The sequence below is a fragment of the Leptodactylus fuscus genome, chromosome 4 (genome assembly GCF_031893055.1).
Source record: "Leptodactylus fuscus isolate aLepFus1 chromosome 4, aLepFus1.hap2, whole genome shotgun sequence".
Taxonomy (NCBI): Eukaryota; Metazoa; Chordata; class Amphibia; order Anura; family Leptodactylidae; genus Leptodactylus; species Leptodactylus fuscus.
In genome coordinates, this window is record NC_134268.1 from 188,264,578 (window position 1) to 188,286,369 (window position 21,792).

Here is a 21,792-nt window from a genome sequence, read left to right on the forward strand (position 1 = left end):
AGCGGCCATCTCCCACCAGACCAGCAGCTTCTCTCCTCACCAAAATGATTGACAGCTCAGGCACAACAGTAAAGTTCTTTTCCACTGAACCAAAGCGCAGCTCGGGCAACACAGGGGTAGGACTGTCTATACATAGTGTAGTATATAATATACATATATCATATATACTGCAATCAAGAGCTTGCCATACAGGCTGGGGAAATGCTAGGAATTGTCCAGTTAATCTACAAACACTGGTGTTCATTATCTTGATTAAAATTTACAAGATTACACATTTAGTGAAATATCTTCCACGTATTTTTTTTTTTTTTGCCATTTCTAAAAGGGTCGTAATTGCATTATATAAACCAATAAATAAAGCAGCAATGGTCTCCGGAATGTTTCCCTTCCACAGACATTTCATGCTTCCTAGATTCCCTGCTGGTCTCCACTTAGGCCCCGTTCACGCGGGACAACAGGGGGCGGATTTTGGCGCTGAATCCACGTCATAATCCGCCCCCTCACAATAGAGGTCTATGAAAACCGCTAGTGCTCTTTTTGCCGCTCACGTCCGCCTCGTGACAGCACCCTCCGGACTAGGGCCATTCATTTGCCGTGCACTGCACTGGCAACCCGTCGCAGAAGCCGCAACAGAATATGCACCGCCGAATCCCCGTGTGAACGGGGCCTTACTGGTTCCTCTTGACACACAGGAAATGAGCTCAGCCAATCACTGATGAGACGGGTCACCACTACAACTACTGATTGGCTGACCAGTCATTCCTAGTGTGTCACAGAGGACCAGGAAGTAGAGACTGATGGAGGAAGGAAGAAGCATTGGAAAGGGAACAGTGGGGGTGGTGAGGGGAGTACCACTTATTTTATATTGCAATTGATATTATATATTGCACAGTTTAACAAGATACATACACGCAAAGACTTAGGATCTGACATGGGTGCTACACCGCAGCTAATTTAAGTGAATTCAATGACTGCAGAAGCAAAATCCACCAAATATATAAGAACCCTTGATCTATTAGCCAGTGCTAAAAGCAACATGAAATGCAGTGCTGTTGTGTAGCAGCTTCTGCTGAAATCAATAGAGGTCAACCAAACTCAAGGGGCACCTTGTAATAGCCATACAGCAGGGAGGAAGAAGAAGTGACATTGCATCCTTGGTTTTTTAGGAAACTACAATCTACAAGGGGGATCCCCTGGTGGGGTTATTCAAATCTTACACATGGATACATCACATATCTTATCTCCACAATGGCGGTTCCCTGCACCTGTCTCCAGAATGGAGGTCCGGGAACTCCTGTTCTGGAAAGAGGTGCAGGTGCCAGAGGTGGATATGCTGTAAAATGTTGCCTAAAAGAAGACCCTTTAAAAGATAAAATCAGCAGAGGCTTCATCTCTGGGTATAAACAGAACACAAACAATATGAGGGAGCCTTAACCACCACTATCCGTTCGCCTAAATCTTCCCCATCTACTTCCTTCATTATAGCAATGGCTGAGTTCACACCCATAGATATATAACCACAACTTTAGTAGGAAAAAGATGTTACATTCAGATAAAAGAGGAGGAAGAGCGCGGGTTAATAAATTCAGTATCTTCTAATAAAAAGTAACAAAAAAGTGATACTAGTATCTGTAAAGAGCCGACAAGGTAATGGCTGTCATCCAGCAGATACTCACGTCTGTGCTCCCTGAGATGACTGCTTTGTCCACGTTGACCAGACCCTGATCTTCAGAGGGGTGCACGCCCGGTGACCATTCTGCACAGCGCTGATGAGCCCAGCAATGACCTGCGGGAGAAAAGATTATTAGACATGTATCTCTGCGGAGAACAAGTCACACAGGGGATCAGAAGGGAGTAATACAAGCGCTTAAAGGGAAACTGTCACCAACAAAATGTCATCCCATCCATCAGCATCGAGTTATGGAGAAGGAGGGGCTGAGCAAACTGAGAGAAGAGTATAACTCCAGTACAGGAACAAGAAACCCACAAAATGCATAGAAAAATACCAAATCTCTGTCTCCCAGAAGCTCAGCCATGTCCTTTTCCCCTCCCCCTCATAGCCATGTGATCGTCTACAGAACAAGTGGACACTGTGGACAAATGGGCATTAGGCTGGGGCAACATGGTGGCCCAATGGTTAGCACTGCAGCTTTGCAGCGCTGGAGTCCTGGGTTTAAATCCCACCAGGAACAACATCTGCAAGGAGTTTGTATGTTCTCCCCGTGTTTGTGTGGATTTCCTCCCATTCTACAAAGACATACTGATAGGAAGAAAAAAAATCTACATTGTGATCCCTATATGGGGCTCACAATCTACATAAAAAAGGGCATTAGGCCTCACCCCTTTATCAGTTTGGACTGAAGATGGAGCAGCCCTGCAGGCAGTTACCACTATTGTTCCCTGCTGGATTTCCATAGGGCTGCCATATTAGCTTTCATTTCCTGGTTAAGTGTTCCTTTAAGGGGAGATTTTCAGGACAAGGGATATCATTGTCTGATCGGTGGGGCCCGACATCTGGGATCCCAACAGAATAGCTGGGTGGAGTGGCTGCAGCATTGGTGTGAATGCCCCGGCCTTTTCACTGAATATCAGTGGTATAGCATCCCAGCCCCATTCCCTTTGATGGGACTGAGCTGCTGCTGTACTCCATGACCGATGAATGTGACACCATTAGCACAGAGAAGAGGCCACAACATTTGTGAATATCGCCCTTTCTTCAAACAGCCAATCTGAAGGGGTCCCAGATTTCAGATTTCTATGATCAAATATTGTTGACGCATCCTACGGACAGGTCATCGATATGCAAGTCCTGGAAAATCTCTGTTCTGCCTGTGCTTAGGAGTTCAGGCGGTGGTGCTAGTCAGTGACTGATATCCTAGACTGCATCAGTGTGCACAGCTGGTCAGCAACTGGACAAAGAGCTCAGAATTAGCAGAGATGCAAAATAAGTTACTAAATACATAATATTTTCCTGCAAGACATTTAGGGCTCGTTCGCACAGGGCAAGAGGGGGTGGATTTTCGTTCTGAATCCACGTCATAATCCACCCTCTCACAATAGAGGTCTATGCAGACCGATAGCTTCCTTTTTTCCCTGAGCAGTAGGTTCCGGCTCACGGAAAAAAGAAACGAGCTGCCCTTTCTTCAGGCGGATTCCACAGCTGATTCAGCCCTGGCGTCCGCCTCGCGGCAGCACGCTCTGGACTAAGCCCATTCATTTGGGCCTAATCCAGAGAGGGAAGCCGCGACTGTCGGAAGCCGTGATGCGCATTTTAGTCCTATTCTGACGAGGCTTCCCGCATCAAAGTAGGACCAAAATATGCGGTCCCGTGCCCCGTGTGAACTAGTCCTTAGAAATCTGGTCAGATCCTCCAGCTCTATAGCCTCCGGCCTGTAGATCAGACACCACACTCAGTTTGATGGGCTATAATAGGTAGTAGTAATCTTACCTGTTGGCTCAAACAAGAACTGGATAAGGGTATCATCAGGAAGGCCAACTTGGGACAGTTCATCCCAGAATTTGCTGCCCTGTTCGTCAGATGCTGTCTGGGTGCTTACACTTGTATACGTGACATTGTGTAATGGGGATTTTACTCTGGAAAATAGAAGAGACAGAGGTAACCATACTGCACCGCTCAGTAACACAGAGTCATAGTCCTGAAGACATTACCAAGAAAATGAAAATTCGGATCACTAATGTCCTATTTTTCTATTAATGCTGCTGCTTTCGTGTCCTCTGACACCGGCGATGGTAGATACCACTAGAAAGCTGACAGTGCGCTGTATTCTGCACAGTGTCGGTTCAGCATATTTAGGTCAGAGCACACAGTTTTTTGGCGCTGAGTTTGACGCTGAATCCACCTTAAAATCAGCCTCCAAATACTGTAGAACTCTGTTGGGAGGCTTTTTTTGGAGGCCAATTTTGAGGCGGATTCAGTTTGCACTGACCCTTACAGATCACTGTCCAGCCAAACTGATGTTCCCTTCATCCTGTAAGACAGTATAACTACAGTGATAGCAAAGTTATATCATTCATTATATAGTAACACCCTCACAAAAATCTAAATCTTTCATTGAAAATAAAAAAAATAAAAAATTGCCATATTCTGACACCAGTAATTTTTCTATATTCCTACGTCTGGATTTACACCGTTGTTGTTTTTATTGATACCTCGATGAGGATTGTCATTACGATCACTTTTCAGTCAATTTTTGAACCTGTAAAATGGCAGTTTGTCAATTTGGATTTCGCCTGTAACTGAGGCGCATACATTTAAGGGGTGCCCATGATGGCTGAGCTGATCTAGGGCCTCTAGTGGCAGACCATGTGACCGACGGATCAGAGGGGAGCCGCATGGTGACGGATACCATAGATGTCATTGAGCGATGTGTATACAAGCGGTCAAGAAGGTAGGGTCAGTAATATGTATGGTAAGCTCCAGGTTTAATCTCGAAACATCCACTGTACTATTATGGTGAATGCCAAGAAGGGGTTAAATTGGCTACACACATTAATATCAACTAAACTAGTCAATTTTTTTGGCCAGTTGACCATCTAACATGTATGGGGTGCCTCAACTTTGCAACTATGGGCAGCTGAACGGAGATCAGACATCTTAGAATCCAAAAGCCCAAAATTTCTTTCCCCCGATATCTGCCAGAAAAGAAGCGGCCATGGAAGGTGACTGACCACAGCTTTTCCTAGAGTGCATGTGTAAAGAAGGCGGGAAAAGAACGGTCATCTTGTCACACCGATCAGAGGAAAAACAAAGTATGAGGGATGCCATCCCGAAATACCCTAACTATTATATACCAGGGCACCACGGGATGAAGTAACCCCCCCCCCCCCCCCCATCAACACCATTTCCATCATTTCTTGCAAGCTGAAAAACATGACAATTCCCCAATCGGTTAGTTAGCAGCAGATGTGGCATGCAGTGGACTATATGCACAAATTGGGCAGGAATGCCATTTCCCCTGGCACGGAGAATTCCCGGGTATTTTACGGGCACATGTGATAATTACCAGCTAATTGCTGCGGTAACTCCAGGGAGATTACCAAGCAAGGAAACAAAGGAGGGGAAAAAAATATTGACACAAGCGGTTTTCACAGGGAGCTTTGGGATATTATTCATTGGTGATCGATTATAAGAGTAGTGATCAATGGTAAGGAAAAAATAAGGGCACCGACGTCTCAAAAGAAACCAATTACTGTGCTCAGACGGTCCCGGCAGCGAAAAGGTAAAGCCAAACAAAAAATAGGTGTTCCATATAGGACAATGTCTGAGACGCTCTCGTCTTTGTAATTGTTGTCTTCTACTTCCCTTCTGATCATGACCCTGGCTCTGTGCCAGCTGTGCCCGCCAATCCGATGTGTGCCGCACAACAGAGGCTCAGTGCTGTGTCTTGGCCACTGTCCACGGCCGAGCTCGGAGAGATGACATCAGCGGCACACGGGGACACTAGAGCTGTTCCAAGATAAATCAATTTGGCTCTTTTCAGAGAGGCTCCAGGAAGCTCTCGGGATGAGAGGCGGCCGCAGAAAGCGCTCATTCCCAAAACGTGCCAGGGCCTCCGAGCTCACATTTAAGCCGAAACCATGGTGAGCAACGCAAGGAAATCCAACAGCTAAACTAGAGCAGGATTTTATTACTAGTAATAAAGGATAGAGAGAAAAATGTAATGACAGGTACGTCACAGTAAAGAGGACAATAAGGCACAGATGGCTCGCTGGCGAGGACAATAATACAGAAAGTCATTGCTATACTTTCCATGAGCGCGGTGTAATTACATGGTGGGTATGGAACAAAAGCAGTAAAAAGCGCCACGGTGGTGGTGGCGGTGTGCTGGTGGCACCAGAGATCAGCCGGCGCTTCAGGCACTGTCTAATACAAGACACACGCTAATACAATGTCAGCTAATATCTCTGTGTTATTCGATGGTTACAAGTGATCCGGGGCACAGGGGCATGGTCACATGGAGTCCCTGCACTAAAATTCACACCATGTCCATTTTCGCTCTCACGTTCTTTTGCAGCCGCGGCACGTCGATTCTTCACAGACTTGCAGATTTTACCCTTTGTAGTGGATAGGCTGAAATCCCTGTATGAAATACATGTGGACTTCCATCTGGATCTACAACAAAGTCAGCTGTAGAGATTTGTGTTTCCACATCCTGTCTGGATACACCGGATTCACAAAAACTTATAGGGATGGAGAATCCTATGAAATGAATGGAAAAGGTCTATACTGCAATTACCTGACCAAGGATATCAGTCACCCTCCCCTTTTATATGGTCTCAAATCTTAATACGCCCTTGGTTAGGATGAAACTAAACACTCCTCTGAAAGGGAGCGGTCAACAGGTTTGGGCCCCTAAACCCCCAGAACACCCTACTGCTGCAAGCACAGAGAGGCCAGAAGTACTAGCCTTTGTGTAAAGGGTTGGTCCAGGAATTGGAGTTACCCACATGGATGAGGTTTAGAATTAAAAAATAAAGTATATTCATTAGAGATGAGCGAACACTGTTCGGATCAGCCGCTCCGAACAGCACGCTCCCATAGAAATGAATGGAAGCACCTGGCACGGCGACCGGCCGCCGGCAAAGTATACGTGCCAGGTGCTTCCATTTATTTCTATGGGAGCGTGCTGTTCGGAATAGCTGATCTGAACAGTGTTCACTCATCTCTAATATTCATGTGTCTGCCATTGGCGTCCGGTTGGATCCGTGCCAATACATCAATACCAGAAGTCCTGAGTCATATGTAACCACTAAGACCAAACAGCGCCCTCAGCAGTCACCGGCAGGGAACCAGTCATGTATGTGACCGATCTCACCGATTCCTCCGCAGGAAATACTGGTGCTCCTGAATGGTTAGACTTCATGGTCAACGGCGACTGACAACAGAGAACCAGGGAAAGGGGAGTACGCTTTAGCTGTTTATTTTATACCTCCCCCAGCCTCCACTTCCTGGACAACCCCTTTAATGGCAAAGCCATCATAAAGGAGTCCAGTCAATTTTAATGGAGAGTCGTATGGGACTGACATTACTAGGGCTGGGGTCGTAAACCCCAATTCTATACAGGACATGCTGCATGTTTAGGGACAACTTTCCATTTAAATGTCAGAATATAAAGGGGTATTCACATCTGGACATTTATAAGATATGCCATAAACATCCAATAGGTTGCGGGTATGAGCAGGAGCTGCACTTATGTTGAGAATGGGCATTATTGTATGGGAGGGAGCACTGAATATGGCAGTGACTGCCTTGCTTGGCTATTTTTGAGGCAAGTAAGTGGAGAGAGTCATACGTGAATGGTCAACGCTCCCTCCTCTACAGCCATGAAATGGGGAGTCAGGGGACCGCCATTCTCAAGATTGGACATATAAATGTTATGCCATAAGTGTTGAGATGAGAATACCCTTATAAAGGGAGTCACCAGAACAGAGCCCCGCAGATAGATTGGTAAGGGTCGTCTGAGTCCCCTTGTGACCTGGCGCCTTCTGTATCACAGCTGGGATTCTGTTCTTTTTGGAATAGATCTATTGGTTTGGCAAATCCTCACATCAAAGCAATAGGCTTGTTGAAAAAGTCATGCATGATGTATAAGAGGGCTACCCCTAGAGGGCAGCAAACAGAGGTACTGTACTCCTATTTACATCTTGGAAAACAGATTTGCATATTTTTCCAATAATCCCCCAGTGGAGTGAAAATGGCTTCGTAAGACTCCATACGTCTGCAAAGGTTCTCTCTCCTTAAGGAGTGACATTATCTCCATAACCTGGCGCCTTCTGTGTCAGAGATGTCGCTGTTATTGACATGTAAATAAGCTCTTCGGAGTAACGAGGGCGTTGCCATTGCTCTAAAGAGCTCATTTACATACTGAAGAGAAAAAAAAACCTCTCTATCTCAACAACCGAGTCAGAGAATCACAAGGGGAATACACGTGGATTCCGTTGACCCTAGCTAATCTGTGGGGTTGGTTAGATGTTGGGTTCTAGTGACAGACTCCCTTTAAGTATATCTCACAGTCCCAGACAGTACTATATAAAGTCATGTGATAACGGTGTAATGCAATATAAGCGGGTATATAATAGCTACTGAAGCCAGAAGACATATATAACATATAGTGATGTGTCGTGTTGGTAAAGTTCGAAAGTAGTCGCGGGGTATAGCTGCAGCAGGCAGGTAAAACAAACCGCAGGGTCCTACAACCTCCCCCTCCTATAATGACTAAATCACACAGCAATTCCACTTTGTACTTTTGCCCTTTTCAGTCAGCTTAGAAACATAAGCGCCACTTACTTCATTTTCTGCTGTGAAAATGAGTATTTACATACAAAGGCACAACGCAGCGAGTGTGTGTATATTACCGCCACGCAGGATATGGAAAACTGTATAGACGTATAGTAGCAGCATCTGACTGCAGACGGCATGGAGACATCAATAACCAACCCCAGGCATCTTACACCCTCATCACCCCACAACTAAGCTGGGGCCGCAATACACTTCACATTCATATTCCAATTCTTCATATCCAAGAACGCCAGAGGCGAAATACATCAGCCGACACCAGACATGAAAAATACAGGGCAACGCTGAAGAATACAGGCCGCATATGGCAAGACAAAGTCATCAAAAGAGTCTCTGTCTCAACAAACCTGACCCAAACAGCACGCCGCACTACCCGCACCGCCGAGAGGGAACCTGAAAGGGAATGGGGCTCCATTTGGCTTTACCTATTAAAACCAGATCGTGAAATACATCACTTTTTTTTACCCATTTTTATTTTCCAATAGTATTTTCTGTACACGATAATGGGGGCAGCAGTCTTGCCTGAATTTTTCTTCTGCTGCAATAACAAAATCTCTCAATATTTTTTACAGCAATCTTAAAGGGGTATTCCCACCTCACACACTCATCAGTCTTTACTGCTGTAAAATCTTCTTTCTTCCTGGTTGCTTGCATCATTTGGTGGGCGGGGTTTCACATGCAACCTGCCATTTAGCTCCACCCCCAAATTTGTGTGTAGCTCCGCCCACCCATATTGGACTATGAAGTACAGGCAGCAGCAACTCCATTCTGTGTTACATACAGAGACTGCCTGTCTCTGCCATAATGAACACAATTGAATTAGCTAGCCTGATAACTGGGAGAACAGAAGAAATGAAAGCAGCTCCTCTCCTCTATCTGAGTGCAGGATCTAGGTCACGTGGTGTAGACACAGGAATAGATAGAAACACAGGCTTGCTCCCTGCACTTAGCCCCTCCTCCCTCCCCCCTGAGAGCAGCAGATGCATCACTTGACTCATGAGCAGCTAAGTCAGGGCTGTGGCCACAAAGAATTGAATAAAGTAAGATAGTGGACAAACAAAGCAGTTTTGCTGAAGCAATGTATTTAGGAAAAGTCTTACATCCACATTAACAAGCAGTCTAGATAGGATCCTTGTGATGGGACAACCCCTTTAAGCACAGAGGCAGCAATGGTCTAGAGAAGACTCATTGAGGTCTATGGGAGCATATTCTAGGCATGTTCTGTGAAAGGAGGGGGAGTAGAAAAGCTGAGACATCATCTGTAGTCAGTAGTGGATGCAATGATGGCTCACTGATCTGGTCTATAGACATGTTAATGTGAAGGTTATAATCATGTCATGTATGAAAAACATTGTTATCCTTAAGAGCTGAATGCTACATATAGTTGCTTATGCTTGAAACTGGTATAATGTTATATGATAAGTTGGCACCTGCATTCAGGATGGGTGCAAGAAAAACAAGTACTTGGCTTGCAGCCAGAAGACAGCTCCCCAAGGTTACCACGCAGGACCGGGAGTAGCTGGTTATATATGGCACAGCTTAAACTTTTTCTGTTTGATTGAGATGTATCATACCAATCAGGAATGAGTATGAAAACTTACGCTGTTGCCATCCCTCTTACTTTCTCTGCTACTATTTAACCCCCGTGGTCTTAAATAAAAGTGTGTCGGCACACATATCTTAGCTGAGAGAGGAACAAATACCAACATATAGATTGGTGTGACTTCTTCACCGCCTGGCACTCAGCCTAATTAATTAGGACGACCACAGTTACCCAGGGGTTATAGGTCAGTTAGTCCTAAACACAGTGTTGACCTTATCATTATCATCTATTGTATTATAGCCTGCTATCCAAACAGAATATTAGGAAGCATCAGTCTATTATTAGGCTCAGCTACCAGAATGAAAATTGAAGGATTGAATACTTATCTCTAAAAGATTGTGAAATAGGAAACATAAAAAAAACAACTTTGTTTAAAAATATCAGTCATTTTTGGTGACACTTTGAAGGAAAGTAAGTGTCTGTGTCTTTAAAGAGGTTATTTTTGCCCAAATCATTTTTTCATACTGATAACCTATGCACAGGGTAGGCGTCTGATCACCTGGACCCCACACAGATCAGCTGTTGCAGTAGCTGCCATTGGATGGGATGAGAGTGCAGCGCCGCTACTACTGAAGTAATGTGAGCGATGCAACAGCTCCATCCACTGCATAGTGGTGATTCTGGGGAATTGCAGCCCCACTCCTACCTATGACTTGTATATTGTTATCGATCTATTAGAACCCAGAAGCTGATCTGTGTGGAGTTCAGGTGCTACTTTTAGCAGAAAAAAAACAACACACAAAAATAAGCCACAACTAAAAGAAAAAAAAAAAAAAAAGTTATATTTTTACTCTCCGTGCTGTCAGAAATCCATTTGCAATTCACAATGCAGCCAAATCTTCTCTCCAAGCCTATTACTGTCCTGCAGCCAGCTTTCCATTCTCTAGTAAGAGCTTAATATAACCGGTATACGACAGAAAATAACAGGAGCAAATGGGAGCGCGGCGATCCTAGGCCATGACCGGCATACAACTACCAGAAATGAGGACGTCCTACCGCTAAGACACAACATTGTATGGCCAAGTCATTTCTTACCATCATAAACTGGTGAAAATCCACTTTGTGACTCTGTGGTAACTACATCTCAGCGGGGAAACGCTGACAAATCTGCCCCTTCACGTTTTTCAATTACCATCACATCAGATTAACTAAACTCGGCTGGAGGTTTTATTTTCCGTCAAAATGAAGACTATACGTTTTGATAATTAAAGTCTGCCAAGTGGATTGTTATTTGCTTGAAAAGCTGAGCAAAGTACATTAAAGACGAGGACGCCGGCAAGCGAAGACAATCTACGTGTAACCAGACACCGTGAGCAAACCGACGCCAACCAAGTCCATGCACAAACCGTCTAGAACTGGAAAATTATTTTATTTTATTTTTTTAAACAAAGTTTTTATGTTAAACCTAGTTCTATATAATTTTATTTTTGTCGCCACCTATACAAAATCACACAATCTGTCTAAAATTGCAGGACTAAAAAAGGCTTGCAAAAACTTAGCCAACTTATGTTTTTTTTTTTTTCTTTTTCAAAAACTTGGTTCAAGGGATGACTTTCAATAGATCGCGGCGAGGTAGCTGCTCTGCTACGCACGAAACCCTGACCCAGAATCAGGTCGTCTTCAAGGTCTGTAAATTTTAGAGATGTGTTGGTCCGTTGTTCTGGTCCTCAGACACAAGAAGAACAGATACCCTGACGCGAGGGTGAACCTAATAATGGACTGACTGTTGACAATTCTGTAGAGGTCTCTTTGCAGCAGTCACCTTATTTATATCACAGATAGGATTACAACAGAAGATAACAGCTCTATAGATTAACACCCATCACTGCACTCTTATCTACTCGCTTTCCCTGTACAGAGCGCGTCTAGAAAACTCTCCCATAGACGTCAAGGACTCAGCTCCTATAGCCATGACTATGTTGTACATCATATTGCTAAATTCTGTTAAAAGAGCAGATAAGAGGCTCTGGCAAATTATATGCATCCATAATAATGCAAAAAAAACTAGAAAAAAAAAAAAAAGTAAATCTGCAGAAATCAGAGGGTCAGCTTTGGATTTCTGCAGTCGATTCCATGGAGCATATTCCCAAACTACTGTCTTAGGCAGAGGTCGCACATTGCGGAAACGCAGCTTTTTTTTTTTTTTTTTTTTTTTGCAGATTTTGTAGCTGTTTTTTGAGCCACAGCCAAGAATGGCCACAAGAGGAATGGAAGATATATAAAAGACTTCTACTTCGCTTTCTGCTCAATCCATTCCAGGCTTTAGCTGAAAAAAAGGGCCTTAGCCTTAGAGTCAATGACACAAAGATAAAGAGAAAGATAACAAAATATACTGCAAAATTTAAAAGAATCTCTTCAAGGGGTTTTGGACCAGTAAACCACCAATATGTCTTCAAAGGGAAATTTGTAGACATTTTAGAAGTAGAATTAAAAAACATTTGCAGAGTCTTAAAGATTTTCTGTAACCATCTTAGGTTTACCTTCTTAAAGACATAGAATATAAAGGACACCCAAATAAAATATAGGTAAACAGTGAATACTCACTTTTGCTGCCCTCGCTTTGCTGACTTTCCGGTGGATTTACAGGTGCCAGTGCTGCCATTGGGGTCTTTGTTCTCAGTCAGTGTTTTCCATGGAAGGAGAAAGTCAGGAGTTGGATTAAACTGTTTTAATTCACCTTGCCCCAAAAGACTCCGTTCCCCGCAATAACATAAAGCGCAAAGTTGTTCACTAAAATGGGGAAAAAAATAAAAAGGAAAAAAAATTTAGACAAGGGACATGCAGATAAAAAGCAACACTACATTCTGGTTTCTCAAGCCTGGTATTTATTTTGCACTATTTTCCAGGTCGCACTCCAAATGTATGAAAATAGGGACCATACGTGCAACATTTCAGTCCACCTTTCTCAAGAAACTATGATATGCCAATACGCCCATAAGGACATGACCACAGCATACATAGCATTTACACTGCTGGCCACATCCTAGCTTACTAATAATTTGTGTGTTTGGATGTTTGTTCCTCAATCACACAAAAACGGCTGAACGGATTTGAATAAAATTTGGCACACCGATAGATTGTAACCTCGATTAAAATATAGGCTTTTTATCCCGATAAATGACATGGCTTCATGACTGTTATGATTTTAGGTTCACATACTATATTACACTGCTCTTAGCAGCACCTTATGTCAGCCAGGGCTGTTATCTCTCTGTGTAAACACACTTAACCCTCAGTGTATCAACACCTTTACATATTATCTGATCTGCTCCAGTGCTGACAAACATGGGCAAACACCTTTAATCCAAATTGGCAATTTGCCAATTTTTAACATGCCTGGAAAAAGAAAATCTAATTTGTCGCAAACAACGAGAGCTATGAAGGTAGCCAGAAGTCACAGAGTTCTCCTCAAGCGCAGCTGAGAGGGATCATCGACACCAACAACAAAATGCCAGAACAATCATGGGCACAGTGCAAGAACCAAGTTCAGCGGCAGGCCAGCTTGACAGCTGCCAAAACGCCGGAGCAGGCCTCAACACCAACAACACGCTCATTATATGATGTTCCAGCGAGGTGCTGAGATGCCGGAACAATCCCAGGCACAGTGCAAGAAACATGTTCAGCTGCAGGCCAACTTGAGAGCTGCCGAAACGCCAGAGCATTCGGATCATCAACGTCAAGAACACGCTCATTAATATGGTGTCCCAGCAAGCTGCTGAGATGCCGGAACAACCACAAGCGCGGTGTGAGGAACAAGTTCAGCAGCAGGACAGCTTAAAAGCTGCCAAAATGCTGGAGTGGGCAAACCATGGACAGCAGCAATTTGCTGAATATAGGCGGATCATCGACGCCAACAACCCGCAGACGAAGTCGCGGACAGAGGCTAGTTGGTAATATGTGCAGGATCTCTACTCTTTCCATATGGTTTATAGGGACGTACTGAGCAAGGCTGTGTAGTCAATTTTGGGTGGAGTTTGAAAAAAACGTTACCAATTCCAGCATCAAAATGGTTATTTTTCGTTATATGAATCAATGATTATTATTGTATAATTAAATGGTTACTCTGCTACATATTTACTTTTCATAGAGTAGATTTTAAGGCAAATTAGAGGAGATTTACTGCTTCGGACTGACACTGGCCGTCAGCCATTTATGAAAGACCCAGGGGCAGAGCCGGAGGTTTGGACTACTGACTCCACAGCCCCGATACGAAGAACCCCCTCAGCCCCCTCACCATTAACAAGTAGAGATTCTTACTCCTACACGGTGACACAGACAACCATTCCCTTAAAGGAAAGTGTACTATTAAAATTTAATCTCCTCCTTTCCCGTGCTCCTATTATGATGTCTATTACAATTATACTACACATATATAAATCTTCTGTGTGTCTCAGAAGCTCAGCAACGTCCCCTTTCAACCTAATTGTATTCTTTCTGGCTGTAAGACAACCAGCTGGAGCAGGAGTCATTCTGCAGTCCTGTCTGCTGTAAAGTAAAATATTGCTATGCTCACCCTTCATTGAGCCAGCCACCAGCCAAAACAGTGGGAGCGCAAATCTTGGTTGTGTTGGGATCAAGCAAAAAATCTTTAATCATTATTTGCAGGTTTAGTGTTCCCCGTGTAATTCTACAGCTCTCTAATTTTGGAAAAAATGAGGGACATGAGCAGGCAAGAGTCTGGTGGGGGTCTAACTATAGGAAATCAGCTGGTCACTGTGATCCATCTCTAACTAAAGAGTTTGTACAGGACTTCAAAAAAATGGCTGCCTTCGTCTTTTCATGAAGCGAGCCCCTATTCATTGGTCACATGCCATGCCATATCTCCGTCCTATTGAAATGAATGGTGTTGAGCCTGAGTTGCAGCATGGCCATGTGACCAGCATACATGATGTCACTTCCTGAGAAGATCAGCCATGTTTTTGAAGTCCTGCACAATCCCTTCAAAGGGGTTTCAAGGACTTTTAAATTGGTGACTTATACATAAGATATATCATCAACTAAGGACCGGGGTGGGGGAGAGTAGTCTGACACCAGAGACCCCTGTGGATGAGCTAGCTGAAGCAGTAGCTGTGCTAAGGATCATATTTGTGTGCAAGGGGGCAAGAAATACACTTTATGTCCATATTTGGAAACAACGAATTTCTGTTTACTCTACTCACTAAACAAAAAGTGTATATATATATATATATATATATATATATATATATATATATATATATATATATATATATATATATATGAGCCATTACAGGTCCCACACGGGCAGGCTGTGGTAGACAGTCTGATAACAAAGAGGTGCCCTGTGTCCTCCACCAACTGGTTTCAGGTCAAGTACAGGGACTTGCCATTCAGGAATCTGGGAAAGTTCCTTGCCAAACCTGTGGTGAGTGTCATGGTGGTTACGCTATTCAATCAGCTTTTCTAGAGGTCACGACATTTAGAAACGTCTCCGTGTGGCTGCCATTTCTTCCTCCGTACTGCAGTTCTTATTTTATAATCCAGTCCATCAATTCTCTATTGCAGTAATAAAGGAGGCAAAGAGTGAAGTGAAGCATAGAAAATGTCACTCTCCTGCTCGCAGCCAGTGCCAAGCCATGAATGCTACTAATTGGGGGTGGGGGCAGACTGCAGTCTCACCAGGACAAACAAGAGACATGCCTGGGGAGGGGGCTCGGTGCACATCTCAAACCTGCATGCTTGTAGGGGCTATCGGGCCCTGTACTGGGGGAAATCACGTAACCGGCTGGAGAGATTTCATCTTCCCAACATACAGTGTAATGGCGGATTATCAAGATCTTGTAAGAGAGTCAGTTTAGTGGGAGACGGAACGGAGAAACATCCCATAGTACTAAGATCGGCCGTGCAGGTCCCAGCAGTCGTGGTGGAGTAGCTGCTCAATTGGAAGGGACTATGAGGAATGGCAAAAACTTGCCGATTTCAGCTGGTTTTTTGGCAGAACTATGAAGCTGTGGAGTCAGAGTTAGGGCCAGCTTTGGGGGGGTTAGAAAAAAAGAACCTTGCTGACTTCAGCTTCAAAGTAAAAAGATGAATTATTTTCTAGAATTACTATGAAATAAATTAGATATTTAAGATTAGATCTTTTTCTACCTATTTACTTCCATAGGAATCAAACACTAGCTCTTTCATGAATTGGAGGATTTTTACTGCTCCCGTGTGACCATGACTGTTGCCATTTACGAAGGAGTCAGTGGGGCTGTGGAGAAACGGAGGAGTCGGAGCTTTCTCCTGCCCATCCTACAGCCTTGGAGGATTGCCTTAGTCATAACAGGACTGCAGACATCCACCACCATTTGGCCTTAGGCCACCAATATTCGTATCTTGAAATTCCCTTGAGGCTATCACTAGGACAGGCAATCAATATCAGATTATGTGGGTCTGATTCATGGCACCCCTGCCGATCAGCTGTATGAAGGGATTGTGGTGCCGTGGTGAGTCTCACACCATCTACTCCCTAGTGACTGTGCCGGGTGTTGAATCTTTTATTCAAGTGGATCACTGTAACTAATAAAGATGCTGATCGGTGGGGGTGCTGAGCGTCAGACCCTCACTGATCTGATATTGATCACTTTTCCATATTGCTGGTATGACAATTCCTGGTCTGCTGGAATCGGTGTCTAATTTTAGACAATGTGTATATCTCGTTGTATTGGAGGCGCATTCATTGGGGTCCAGCTCCTAGCCGCTGCAGATTTTTGACATCACTTCTGCCAGAGAACTGGCGTAATTGATAAACCTGAAGGAATCAATGGCCCGGTCTGTCTACTTTGTGTGCCATTACTTAAAAAGGCTGATTTGTGATAAAAATGTGCACTTTTTAGGGGGCAACACGGTGGCTCAGTGGTTAGCACTGTAGCCTTGCAGCGCTGGAGTCCTGGATTCGAATCCCGCCAGGAACAACATCTGTAAGGGGTTTGTATGCTCTCCCCGTGTTTGAGTGAATTTCCTCCCATTCTACAAAGACATACTGATAGGAAAAAAATGTACATTGTGATCCCTATATGGGGCTCACAATCTACATAAAAAAATGGGCTCTCCAGTGATTTTAAAGGTCATATTTATAGCACTTTGTGACAGGTTGGCGATAACGTCACATTTTTATGACTTCAATGATTTACGGGAATTTAAAAAAAAAAAAAAAAAAAAAAAAAAAAAAAAAAACACACAGAAAAATTTGATATAAGGGATTTTCAGTTATCTCCTTGGCATTATATAAGGCAAACACTGCAGCAGAGCTGAAGAGGTCCAGAGGAACATTACAGCATTACTCACCAGTAAATGAGTCTGCGGCACTTGACGCTGGCTCGGTGACCAGTACCGTGACTCACATGCCTTAAAACACATCATATTAGCCGTGCCCTGGTGATACAGTAATTACTATTGATTTTTTTTCCCCTCAAGTGCACGAGATAAAAGTTGTCGTTTGAGCAAAACAACATCTGGAGAGGAAAAAAGCCATTTTATCAGTTATATGAGAATTGCTTTGTGGCAATTAAAGTAAAAAGGGTCTCGGCTTCCAAAACAAGGGGGAGGAGGTTTTATATACATGGCTATATACAACTTGGTAGATTCTGATATAGGTGAATACTCTTTTGGGGGACAGGGCACCACCGCAACGTAAAATCCCAAATGAAAAGGAAAAACTGCTGGCGGGTTGTAGTGATCACAGAACACGCCAGCAGGCGTGTTCTCTGGGAAAAGTCGATGAACGCGTAAATCCTGGCATACAGGGAGGCGGTCGGTAGTTATGAAAAAATCTGAAACACACCTCGGGACAAGAATTCCATAATTAAAAAAAAAAAAAAAAAAAAAAAAAACTTATTGAATTGGTCATCACTCTTACAAGTGCAAAAGGGGCGGGACACAAAATAACAGTGCACTGAACTACTTTACAGCTGTAGCAGCCAACCAGAACAGAAGACAGCTACCAACTGCTGACAGACCCTTTAAAGGGAACTTAACTATATTTTCTGCAAATTAAAACCAGATACCGACAGATTTTTTTTTTTTTTTTTTGTTCATCCGTTTTTATTCTCTTTTGGGGCATTTCCTGTTGTATTTTCTATACATGATTATGGGGTGGCCATCTTCTCTGAGCGGTTACAAGTATTCAGAGATTTTCTTTACTGTGACCACATGGGTCATAGGAACCTGTAAACTTGGTCATTGATTTGTATGAGGGAATCTTGTAGGAATGCTTTGTGACCTATGCAGAGGTCATCGTGCAGGGAAGGGGGGGAGTGACCCGTGACCTTAATAAAAGACATTTATGGCACATCCACCATATACCCTAAATGTCTGATAGCGGTGGATCCCACTCACCTAAGGCTGGATACACACAGAGCAGTTCAGTTTGTGGGATGTGGACTGGATTTCCCCTGTATTTCCCAGACTCCCAGCATCAGTGTCATCCATGACTCCATACCACTCTGCAACTCTTCTGTCCTGTGCTCTTATTCTTAGTACACAACTGGAGTGCTGCAGCAAGACCTGGATGACAATGATGCTTGGAATCCCAACTCAGTATTCAGTCAAGGAAATACAGCTGACATTTAGTCTTTATCTCATAGATCGGACACATGTGAAGCTGGCCTTAGACTGAAGCCTATCTAATACTAGAGTGCAATGGAGGCTGGTCATCTACTAGGGCCGTGATGGTGAACCTATGGCACGGGTGCCAGAGGTGGCACTCAGAGCCTTCTCTTTGAGCATCCATCTGTGCAGCAGATTATACTGTGTGGAGGCCACTGTGTAGCAGATTATACTGTGTGGAGACCACTGTGCAGCAGATTATACTGTATGGGGGTCACTTTGATGCAGTTTGGACTGTGTGGGGGTCACAGTGGAGCAGAAAGCTCTATAAAATCGCATTCACATGACTGTATTTTGCAAGTCTGTATTTGTGGATCTGCACATCATTAAGGTTAAATTCCCGTGTTGGCACTTTCTGATAAATTAGTGGGTTTTGGGTTGCAATTTGGGTACTCTGTCTCTAAAAGGTTTGCCATCATTGGCAAAGGTTTTGCTTTTCTTATACTCTAATCTTCAGGTCTAAATATTGCCATAAAAGAGTGTATATATATATATATATATATATATATTTTATGTTAGAACTGGTACAATCTCTGGAGACCTGTTCTATGAGAAACCATGTGAATTCTGGAAACCCGAAGCATCCCAGGAGAGTACGGTATTTCCACTAGAACATTCATCAATACCATCAGACTGCCTCGTGTACTTAGAAGTGGCGCACCGACGGGTAACTGGCTATTAACAATTCTGATATCATCACCAAACTGCGACTGCCAATAAGAAAATAAATCCTCTGAACTCTCAGTGAAACAAAATTACAATTAAAAGGGGGAAAAAAATGCTCCCTAGGGTTAAAACCCATACTCCTCAGCGTATTTCAGGGGCGACCACAATGTTCTGCGAATAGATGACTGTCGTAGTCCGTTCACACCCTCAGACAGTAATATGGTATTGTATGTTTCATTTATTACACGTGGTAATAATACAGCCACACTGTACAAGTCACAGGCGGATACCGCTATAGACTATGTATAAGAGATGCAGAAGTGTAAGGAAAAAGCTAGATGTCAATGAGAAACATTTGATGGGTGCTTAACTCGCTTAATGGGAACCAGTCACATTGAAAATGTAAATCTCATTTTGTTAGAACAGGAGCGGCTGTTTTAGGGGTTTTAGTGGATGGGCTCTCCCCCGATGGACCTGAACGACGGAAAGCCCGATGCAAATGTGACCCTAGCCTCATCTATTGGCGTTCATTAAAGAGCGTTGCTATTTGTTCCATAGATAAACCCTCCTGGTCATGTAAGATTTGGGGGGGAGGGGAAGCAGAAGTAGCAGCCTCTCCTTCTACAGCAGCATAACACTAGAATATTCCAGATATTTCATTTTTCCTCTATTTCATGTATTGTGCACAAATCAAACCAGAAACAAGTGTCACCTCCAAACCCACACAAGGACACTCACAGTCACACAGACACTAATTACTACCAAAAGCAGAACTACACGTACATATTTCCAAAACTGCAGATTCCCGGGGGTTATCGGATTGACCTCGTGACCTACAGAAAGAAACTCCCACCTTCGGCCAGTCACAATACTGAAAACAATGGTTAGAGAGAAGCTCCTCAGGATCTGAAGGAAACCTGTCAGCAGCCAGTACAAAGCAGTCTTCCCAGTATTCAGACTCCCACAATTGTTAACCAGAGGAGAGTACGTGGGAGGCCGCAGCCTTGATCCCCATCTTGCACTTATTAAGACACCCAGGATGGAGTTCGGCAGCTGCTTGTGCGGGCTGCTAAGGCTTCACAACTCATCCCCACTCCCAGCGTCCCCTTCATCTCTATTCACGTCCACAGATACCCATCCCCCAGACTGACTCAGCACCAGTCGGCACAGTACATACGGACCTGCTTTTGGCTTCAACCCCCACAGAGGCAGTGGAGCGCTCGGACTCTTCGGACAGAGAACGCTGAAGAACGGGTGTTAGCTGCGCAGTGTCCGTCACCTCAGTCGGGGCGCACTCCTCCACAGATTGTTCTTTAATATCTAGAAAATACAGAAAAGAGATTGATGAACAGATAGAAAACACGAAGAACTGTTAAAATATCCTCAGAATCAAAAACCGCATTCACGACATCCGTAAATTCACAATCAAAAACCTATTACTTGGAGTATTTCTTAACACTTTTTTTTTTTTTAGATATAGTGTAATTTTAAGCCAAAATACACACCTATAATCAATCAAACTTCAATAAAAACATAGGAAACATTTTCAATTTCCAGACAGATTTAATTCCCTTTAGGCATTCCTTTTTCATTTTCCGGTGCCCGACTCCCCTGTGGGGGGAAAACAACGGCCTTAGGTGAGGATAGGCATTGCAGCGCTGTCCCATTGTAGTGTATAGGATAAGGCTGCAGGACCTACAACTCACCACTACATCTTGTATGGCATGTAAGCGGTGTGCCTCACAGTATGTAATAGTACCGAGAGCCGCGATGTCCGGGGACTGCTGATCTGTGTGGGCCCCAGGAGTCAAACCCCCACAGATGGAATATTGATGACACTAAAATGTAACACGTGTGAAAATGTCCGGCCATACCCATCAGATTCTTAGCGGCCATACCCATCAGATTCTTAGCGGCCATACCCATCAGATTCTTAGCGGCCATACCCATCAGATTCTTAGCGGCCATACCCATCAGATTCTTAGCGGCCATACCCATCAGATTCTTAGCGGCCATACTCATCAGATTCTTAGCGGCCATACCCATCAGATCCTTAGCGGCCATACCCATCAGATTCTTAGCGGCCATACCCATCAGATTCTTAGCGGCCATACCCATCAGATTCTTAGCGGCCATACCCATCAGATTCTTAGCGGCCATACCCATCAGATTCTTAGCGGCCATACCCATCAGATTCTTAGCGGCCATACCCATCAGATTCTTAGCGGCCATACCCATCAGATTCTTAGCGGCCATACCCATCAGATTCTTAGCGGCCATACCCATCAGATCCTTAGCGGCCATACCCATCAGATTCCTAGCGGCCAAACCCATCAGATTCATAAGCGGCCAAACCCATCAGATTCTTAGCGCCCATACCCATCAGATTCCTAGCGGCCAAACCCATCAGATTCATAAGCGGCCAAAACCCATCAGATTCTTAGCACCCATATCCATCAGATTCCTAGCGGCCAAACTCAACAGATTCTTAGCAGCCATACCCATCAGATTCTTAGCGGCCAAACCCATCAGATTCCTAGCGGCCATACCCATCAGATTCTTAGCGGCCATACCCATCAGATTCTTAGCGGCCATA

At 44.0% G+C, this 21,792-nt stretch overlaps 1 protein-coding gene across 8 annotated transcripts in view; it reads right to left on the reverse strand.

Moving 5' to 3' along the window:
• KMT2C (lysine methyltransferase 2C) overlaps window positions 1–21,792 on the reverse strand; it is a 161,790-nt gene that overhangs the window by 87,741 nt on the left and 52,257 nt on the right. For all 8 annotated transcript variants that reach the window (XM_075271513.1, XM_075271509.1, XM_075271512.1 and 5 more), the window contains exons 3-6: window positions 20,378–20,516; window positions 12,465–12,650; window positions 3,449–3,594; window positions 1,677–1,786 (exon numbers count right to left, since the gene is read on the reverse strand). In XM_075271513.1, the coding sequence (XP_075127614.1) occupies window positions 1,677–1,786; window positions 3,449–3,594; window positions 12,465–12,650; window positions 20,378–20,516 (581 nt within the window). The remainder of the gene's footprint in view (window positions 1–1,676; window positions 1,787–3,448; window positions 3,595–12,464; window positions 12,651–20,377; window positions 20,517–21,792) is intronic.